Source organism: Hemitrygon akajei, chromosome 11 (genome assembly GCF_048418815.1).
Source record: "Hemitrygon akajei chromosome 11, sHemAka1.3, whole genome shotgun sequence".
NCBI classification, from domain to species: Eukaryota; Metazoa; Chordata; class Chondrichthyes; order Myliobatiformes; family Dasyatidae; genus Hemitrygon; species Hemitrygon akajei.
The window spans coordinates 35,055,148-35,064,721 of record NC_133134.1 but is presented as its reverse complement, the minus strand read 5'-3'; the positions used below and the strand labels follow the sequence as shown (position 1 = coordinate 35,064,721).

Sequence of the window (9,574 nt, the reverse complement as noted above, 5' to 3'; positions counted from 1 at the left end):
CTCAGCGGATTTACAGATCTCTGCAAAACTGTACATCTCTAGTAGAAAAATTGACTGTGGTAGAATCCCTGGTTGCAGTCTCTATTTATAGAAGAAAATGTTTTGAACACGCTACTAAATTTCAAATCTGCATAGCCAGTCGCAACCATCACTGCTACACAGTAGCAAAACTTTGAAGGAGACTCAAAGTCTTCAGATACCACACATGATCTTAGAGTTGCAAATGTGGCAGGAAAGCAGTTGTAATCATAATCCTAACTGCAAGTCTGGCATTGGGATGCCAAAAATGAATGAACAATGTCACTTTCCCCACACCTGTTGCAACAGTTAGTAGATTGGCACTTGTAATTAGGGAACCAAAAAAACCTCCTTCAAAACCCTCCAGCTTTTAAATGCAAAGGATAACTACCGGTATATACCCAGTTCACAGTTTTGCTACACTCAATCCAAAGATGCCCTCAGCCATGATTATTGAACTCTCACCTCTCCACCACAACATGCATGGCCCAGATGATCCTTTGTAGATGTGATAATGCTGGAGGATACAAGGGAGATTTACAAGAATTTTATCAGAGTTGGAAAAATTGTATGGGGTACAGGTTTTTCCTTTGGAACAAAAGAAATTGTGGGGTAAAGTAACAGAAAGCCTCAACAGGATAAAGAGAAAATATCATACCAGAAGCATCGATAATCAAGTAGCATAGATTTATGCTAATTGTTGAATGGGTTAGAGAGATGTTGAGAAAAATTAGTTTACTTAGTGGTTGCAATTGGAACATACTCCATGCACGTTCCTAATGATGAAGCCATGGACATTCATCATCTTTAAAAAAATACCTGAATGAGGATTTGAAAAACTATAATATGCTGAGTCAAGCACCAAGAACTTGGAACTGGGATTAAATTAAAGCTAATATTTGGCCTGCAGGGACATGATAACCCCTTCGAGATATAAACTTCCAAAGTTCCATTATTTTGTGTCCTGAACATTTTCCAGATCCTGGCTCTCCCTAGCCCAACAAGTACCTAAACCAGGGGTTCCCAATCTTTTTATGCCATGGACACCTACCATTACCAAGGGGTATGTGCACCAAGTTGGGAAACCCTGACCTAGTCAGAGCTCATTTAATCATCTCAGAGTTCACAATCAATGCTTCCATTCAAATTCATCGTCCCCTTATCCCTGCATCCCTACAATGCTGTAAATCTCCAAACCCAATAATTAATCTTTCAGTCCAAATGCACTTGCCTCTCAAATCTGCCCAGTTCACAGCCTTCATTATCTATAGTCTTGATCATGTGCAGCCCTTGTAATCTTCCAAGAATGCAGGAGCTCCTGAACCCATCTTATCTTCCTTCACTTCAAATTACTTCTCCAAGATCTGCCATTAAGCAGCATACTTAGTATTCACATGTACACCCAGGACATAATACTAGAGTGGTGTTGAGGCGCAATAAAAGGGCAAAAATTGTTCAGTTGAAAAATGATATGGGGCAATTCTGACTGCCTGGGTAATCCTACAAATCTGTGCCAATATTGAGGCACCAAACTGACACACGACCCAGTGGTAATTTGATGAGTGCCCTTGGCAAAATAAGTGCATGTTTGCCATCTATTGAGGTCAGCCACTGAATTTGTGTCACAATGTATATATTAATATCTGAAGGATATTTGTGTTAAACCCTCTTGAGAAGGGACATTTGGCTCCATACTGATACTGATGGTAACTTAATAGCTTTTCTAACAACAAGATTATAAATTGCATCATCTAGTTTATTATTATTGCCCAGAAACATCTTGGTTACATCATTTAGAATATTATTGAAGCTGTCATATCTTTCCCTTTCTGTGAATAATAATTTTAAGTACACTTTAGCAGAAAGGACTAAAATGAATTAATAATGTGCTCCATATGTTCTCCTAATCCAGCACTTTTTTTTCCTTTGTGTGTCTGTGTTCAAATTTAATGACAAGCATCCCAGAGCTGCTCCAGTGTATTAGAATTTAAATTTCAACACAACAAGCAGATAAGAACAACTGAGAGTGCAATAAGGCTCTATTAGCCTGGCAGAGGAAAGTGTTGGCTGTGATCCGCAACCTATTGGACATAACCAGAAATGAAGAGGATTTTTGTTACATGGGCAGTTGCAGTAAGTAATTCCTTCTTCACATGCTTATTCCCAAATAGATTTTACTGCAAATTGGCATTGCTTTGTTTGCTTCTCTTTTGTAACCCGGCTATCGAAAGGATTAGACCAAGGAGTACTGTAATTACATTAGTGAGCTGTATTCAAAAAATAAGATAGGAGCAGAATTTCGTTTTTTTTTATCAGACACTCTAAATGTGGTCGTATTCTAATTTTGTATGTTCAGCTTTAGTAATTTGCATCGTGTCTATTTTGATTATCCATCTTGAAAAAAATGCAGTGACTGAAAATTAATTAGGATCACAATGTAAAGACAAAAACCCTTCAGCCTTCAAAATGTTTGCCAGAGAATATAAAACATGCTCAGGTATGGGACTCGGGTTGCTCTGACATTCAATTACAATAAATGAAAAAGGCTACCTTTTTAAAATTGGTTCACATATAATGGAAGTTTTCTTCTGAATGGTAGCAGGGAAGCAAGATCTCTGCTCTGGCATGAAGCAAGAATATGTGTTCGTGTGCAGAGTGCACGAGAATATGCTTTGATGGTTCAAAATGCTGATTTCAGCTCAATACCAAAACACAGGTGCTAGTGTCCTACTGACAGTCACTTAAAATTCATTAATACCATTAGGAAATCAATCTCTGTTTTTATTTTGTTACATTAATTATCTCCTTATACAACCCCCTGTCCCAAAATCACACTTGGGGGTCACTCAATAAAGTGGTTTATGCAAGCATGGAGTTTTAAGTGAGAGTTACCAGAGTAGGAGCAATCTGTTTAAATTTAGCTATTGTAAATTTAAATTCCTCCTTTCAAACACATCTCATCCCATGAAATCAGCCCCGCTCCAGCTTGGAATCATGATTCTCTTCCCATTACAACTGTTTAGAGGGTCTGGGACAGGCAGACGTCAGGCATAGATCTCTTTGGACATTGCTTCAATACAAACTGATTGATGCAGAAAATATTCAGGGAATTTGGAAATAAAACACTTGCTGCCTCTATCCTTACTTTTTATGATAATAATATGGATGTGCTGAAAGAAAATTAGAACTGTATTCAAAATTATTGGAGGTTTTGCTCCTATGCAAATGCAATTTTTGAATGACATTGCAGGAAATTCTTGAATACTCCAATTGACAAGAAGGCTATTGGTTGAGTTAAAGTCCAAATTGACTAGATCCACTAGGAGGAGAACATTATCTACAGAATCAAGTCTACAACTCACAAGAGCCTATTTGAGGTATTGAAGGATTGTGCTCAATAAGTAACTAACATCATGTCTGCAGGAATGATGTTCATTAACATGGAATATGTGCAGTGGAGCAGAGACAAGGTCATTAAGTTTCAAAAGAATTGTGAGCTCTCCAGAGTGCCTGGGTAGTTGATGTGATGAATGTGGCAAAGCTACAAGAGTGGAACAGTGTCCACCCTGCACTGGCTTAGCTGCACGTGCTGTGTGTTAGTTAGCACACAGCAGCTGGTGTCTGGTACAGTTCCTTCATCACTATGATCTTGTGCTCAGGGATGAGGCACGATGGGAGATTGGATGAAATTCATTTGGCCAACTGACAGGATGTTGAGAGCATTACTGTGGCTGGCTGGAGAGAACTTTACAGAGAGGGACAGAGCGGATTTGCAATGTGATAAATATCTTTGCCTTCCCTACCATCAGGACCATGGTATATTGTGAGAAGCTCATAGAGAAAGAAGGTCCTGCACTGCTGGAGCTGGAAGCATGTGTTCACAAAGCCAGCTTTCCTCTAATGAAACATTTCATCCTTACAGTCGTTGCACTAGGATGATTTGGATGTAGCTTCACTATTTTTTATCAGTATAAAAGGTGTTTCAAAACTTGAAGAGCAAATAAACAAAACATTTTGAAAGTGAAACCTTACCCTAAAATTTCAATGATGTTTTTGTATAAAACATGTTTAAATTTCAACTTTTTAAAATTTATTTTCAATTCAGAAATATTTAGTCAACAATTGGAATCGATGGTTTTAGAAACCAGACTCCAGCCAATAAAATTTTCTGCAATGTTTAGAAACATAAACATTTTAAGTTGACAAACTTAAGTAAACTTAGGGGCAACAAGATAGTGTAGCAGTTGTCATAACACTATTGCAGTGCCAATGATACAGGTTCAATCCTGCCGCTGTCTGTAAGGAATTTATATATTCTCCCAGAGGTTTCCTCCAGATTTTACAGTTTCCTCCCACATTACAAAGACATATGGGTTAGTAGGTTAATTAGTCACATGGGTGTAATTGAATGGTGCAGACTCATTGGCCCTGAGGGCTAGATTTCAAAATTTGAAAAAAAAACTTTAACCCTTTGGAATAAGAAGCTTGTAGATAATACATAACACACCAAATATCAGATGTAGATAGTAATAGCTGCCTTCATAAACCTGATCAGCATGCTGAATGTCAGACCTCATGCTTATTGAGAGAACGGAAGCCACTGTACCTCAATCTTCGTGATTTTAATAAATGACCTGGATGAGAAAGTGGAGGGATGGGTTAGTAAATTTGCTGATGACACAAAGGTTGGAGGTGTTGTGGATAGTTTGGAGGGCTGTCAGAAGTTACAGTAGGACATCGATAGAATGCAAAGCTGGGCTGAGAAGTGGCAGATGGAGTTCAACCCAAATAAGTGTGAGGTGGTTCAGTTTGGTAGGTCAAATATGGTGGCAGAATATAGCATTAATGGTAAAACTCTTGGCAGTGTGAAGCATCAGAGGGACCTTGGGGTCTGAGTCCAAAGCTGACCATTTGGAGTGTTATTGACAATTTTAGTCATCCCATTACTGGAAGAGTGTGGAGGCTTTGGAAAGGTTTAACAGAATACTGCTTGGATTAGAGGGTATAAACTATAAGGAAATGTTAGAAAGACTTGGCTTGGTTTAACTGGAACATCTGAAGCTGAGGTGAGACTGGATAGAAGTTTATAAAATCATGAATAGCATAGGTAGGATAGACAGTCATTTTTTTTTCCACCAGAGTAGAAATGTCCCTAACTAGAGGACATGTATTTAAGGTGGGAGGGGAAAGTTTAAAGGAGATGGGTGGAGCCACAGAGAGAGTTAGGTGCCTGGAGCAGGCAGCCAGGGGTAATGGTGCAATAGAAGCAATAAGAGGCTTTTACACAGACACAAAAATATTCTGAGAAAGAGGGATATGGATCATGTGCAGGCAGACAAGGTTTAGTTTCATAATGCAGCATATTTGTCGCAGATGTCCTGGGGCCAAAGTACCTGCTCCTGTGTTGTACTGCTCTATACTCCATGTGAAAAGTTCAATCAGGTTTGAAGACATCTGGTAGGTACTTTGAGTGTAACTTGGTGCTGGCAAATGTGCAAGAGACAGCATGAGTTCTTGGGGATCTAACTTTTGGTTTACACCTGTGAAGGAGATTCCAGTGCCAAGCGTTTATCTGCTTAAGGTACTTCAACAGGCACATTGGCATTTTCAGCCTGAAGGCTTTGTTTACACGAACAAATGATTTCCATATTATTATTACATTTCCTTATTTAAATTGCTCAGACATTCAGTGTAACAGCTTTAATTATGTATGATTGGCTAAAGATATTAAATGCCGATTTTGTTAAAGTCTACACCAATATGTCAGAGCACAGAATGTTTTACACTGCTCAAAGAGATGACATTGCAAGGCCATGGAGAGAGGAAATGAATGAAGTGCTCTTATGTTGATTCAGTGCAGAGTTGACTGGCAGAATGGCCTCCTTCCATTCTACAACTACTTTGATTGTCCTGCACATAAAATGCATCATTGAAACACTCTGAAAGTTTTGTTGCCTCCTTGGTGTGGCAGCAGCCAATTTTAAAACTACTTGAAAACAAAGCTTAAACCCAGGATTTAAAAAAAAATCCTTCTCTCTGGACCGTGGGGGAATTGCACTGTATTTGAGTGAGTGTACAGTAAGAGGCAGCTCTGAATCCGCAATCAGAATAAGGTGTAATACAGGTCTGTCATGAAATGTGTTGTTTCGCGGCAGCAGAAGATTGCAATACATGATAATAGAGTCTATAAATTACAGTCAGTAAATTAAATTAAATAAGTAGTGCTAAAAGAGAGAAAAATAAACTGAGGTAGTGTTCATGGGTTCATTGACCATTCAGAAATCAGATGGTTCAGGGGAGGAAGCTAGTCCTGAAACATTGTGTGTGTGTCTTCAGGCTCCTGTAACTCGTCCTTGATGGTAGCATTGAGAAGAAGACATGTTCTGGGTGATGGGGACCTTAATGATGGATGCTACCATTTTGAGACATTGCCTTTTGAATTGGCCTGGATGCTGGGGAGGATAGAGCCCACGATGGAGCTGGCTGAGTTTACAAATTCCTGCAGCTTTTTCCGATTCTGTGTAGTGGCTCCTCCTGACCAGATGGTGTTCCAACCAGTTAGAATTCTCTCCATGGTGTTTCTGGTTTAAGATGATACGACTGAAGATGGGCAACAGCTTATTGGCAGTTCATAAAGCAAGAAATACAACTAAATACTTTACTAATGACTCTTTTTCTGTGGAAATTTGTGGTAATTGATCACTGCAAACAATGAGCGAAAGCAAGTCTGACACAAGGATCGAGGCATGCGGGTGCGATGCAACGTCGGAGCATGGTTGAGGCACGTTCACGGAGAAGTGGTCAGAACAAGGTCAAGGTATATTCTAGGCAAAGTCAGGGCATGCAAAGCGGAGAAAGTCAGAGTGGAGCCCGTTCACCTAAACTGAGAGCAAAGTTGGATAGATTTAAGCACTGAGCCAATTAGGAAAGGTCTAATTATGGGCCAAAATGTGATGGCGGGGTCCAGGCTCAGAGCATATCGGAGTGGTGGGGCCTGATTCCTAGTGCGGGGAACAACTGCCGTGTTTGGATGGCTAGAAAAGAATGGGTGTTGTGACCAGAGGCAAGAGTTGGGCCACTTTTGCTCGCTGCTCTACAACGTTTACTCCGCTCTTTGCCGCACTGCAGCTAAGGCTTACTCCGACTGCTCCAGGCAGCAAGCTCCATGAGGATTTGCTCTGCTGTGTGATGAACTGAGGCTAGGGCTCTGTGCTTGCGTCAGCTGCTCCAAGCTTCATGTCTATGGAATCACGTTTGTTCTGAATGCTGTTGCTTGCTTTTATTGTTTGCACGATTTGTGGGTTTTTTTGTCTGCACATTGGATGTTTGTTGGTCTTTTTCTACTTAGTTATTTCAGGTTTCTTGTTTGGTGGCTGCCTGTAAGGAGACGAACTTCAAGCTTGTAAAATTTATACATACTTTGATAATATATGTACTTTGAACTTTGAACTGTAAAAATTTGCAAGTGTCTTTGTTGACATACCAATTCTCCTCAAACTCCTAATGAAGTACAGTGGCTGTTGTGTCCTCTTTGTAATTGCATCGATACGTTGGGCCCAGGACAGATCCTCGCTGATATTGACACGCACAAACTTGAAATTGCTCATCCTTTGCATGTTTGATCCCTCAGTGTGAACTGGCATGCAGTCCTTCGACTTCCCCTTCCTGAAGTTCACAATCAGTTCCTTGATCTTCCTGGTGTTGAGTGCAAAGTTGTTGCCGCAACACCATTCAAACAGCTAATCTATCTCACTCCTGTAGGCCTCCTTGACAATATCTGAAAATTAGCCAACTATAGTTGAGTCACCAGCAAATTTATAGATGGTATTTGAGCTCTGCCTAGCCATACAAATGTGCACATATGGAGAGCAGAGCGGTGGACTACATATGCATTTTTTGAGGTGCACCAGTGCTGATTGTCTTTGAGAAGGAGAAGTTATTTCCAAACTGCTCAGCCTGTGGTCTCCCAGTGAGGAAGTCAAGCATCCAATTACAATGGGAGATACAGAGGCCCAGGTTTTGAAGCTTGGAGTTTTGGAAACTGAGGATATGATTGTGCTGAGCTCTAGTCAATAAGAACCAGCCTGATGTAGGTATTAGTGCTGTTCAAAGTTCAAAGCATATTTTTTTATCAAAGTATGTATACATTATACAACTTTGAGATTCCTCTCCTTACATACAGCCACAAAACAAAGAAACATGTAAAGAACCCATTAAAACAAACGTCAGACACCCAATGCAGAGAGAGAAAAATATTGTGCAAGCAATTAAAGTAAGCAAATAGTATTCAGAACTGATGTTTAATGAAAGAAATGAAGCCAGACATTACTGCAACTGGAGAAGGCCACAGCCTTAGTTCAGCACTAAGCTGAGTAAATGCCGCAAGTAGTGAGCGGAGCCAGGCAACACCAGCCCCTCCCAACAGCCCGAACTTAGCCATTTGGCCTGGTGCTTAAATCATCCAAACACCAGCTTGCACTTCACTCTCGGACAGCTCTGGGGCCTGGACCCCACTGCCATGATTCAGCTCAGTGCTTAAGTCGATCAGACATCAGGACTTACCTTGCTCTTGCCTCTGCCGTGCCTTGCCTTTGCCTCTGTCTCTGCCCTTCCTTTGTTAGCAGTGATTTTTATTATTAATTGTTATTAATAAGGTGTTTAGTGGCTGTCTCTGTTTTGTATTTTGCTACTGATAAGTAGTCGCTGAGCACCACCAGCGCCATCTTCAACTGGATCCAGGTGACCCAAGAGCCAATGAGATTGTGTTCGCTGTGGACTTATTGTGGTGATGGGCAAATCGAGCAGCTCCAGATCCTTGCTTCAGCAGGAGTTGATTCTAGCTGTGACCAATCTCTCAAAGCACTTCATCAGAGTAGATGTTAGTGCCACTGGTTGAATGTCATAGGGGCAGCTCACCCTGCCCTTCTTGGGCACTGGTATGAGATCAAATTTTGAAGCTTCTGGGAGCCTCCGACTGCAGCAGTGAGAGACTAAAGGTGTCCTTGAACACTTCCATCAGTTTCAGAGCCCTATCAGGTACACCATCAGGGCTTGGTGCCTTGTGATGATTCACCCTCTTGAAAGTTGCTCTGACATCAGCCTCTGAGACAGAGATCACAGGGTCACCAGATGCTGCAGGGATTTGCACAGGTATAGTTTTATTCTCCTTTTCAAAGGGTACATAAAAGGTATTGAACTCATCTGGAAATTAGGCATCACATCCATTCATAATGTTACATTTCACTTGATAGGAAACAATGGCCTGCAATACCTGGCAATATTGGCGTGTATCTGATTTCATCTCTAATCTCAATCAGAATTGTTTTTTTTTAATCTTTAAGAAGCCTTCTGTAGATCATACCTGGAATTTTTGTATAGTTCTGGATTATTGGTTTTGATTGTCACAGATCTAGCCCTCAGCAGACTACAAATCTGGTTAATCCATGGCTTTAAGTTTGGGTATGCCCATAATACCATAAGACATAGAAGCAGAATTAGGCTATATAGGCCAATGAAGCTGCTCTGCCATTTCATCATGGCTGATCCATTTTCCTCT

General features: G+C 40.6%; 1 protein-coding gene across 1 annotated transcript in view; it reads left to right on the top strand.

The window, feature by feature from the left end:
* Positions 1-2,018: 2,018 nt before the first annotated feature.
* Positions 2,019-9,574, top strand: part of rbfox1 (RNA binding fox-1 homolog 1) — a 1,531,532-nt gene continuing 1,523,976 nt past the window's right edge. The window contains exon 1 of the mRNA XM_073060602.1: positions 2,019-2,151. Coding sequence (XP_072916703.1) covers positions 2,119-2,151 — 33 coding nt within the window. The 5' untranslated portion in view covers positions 2,019-2,118. The remainder of the gene's footprint in view (positions 2,152-9,574) is intronic.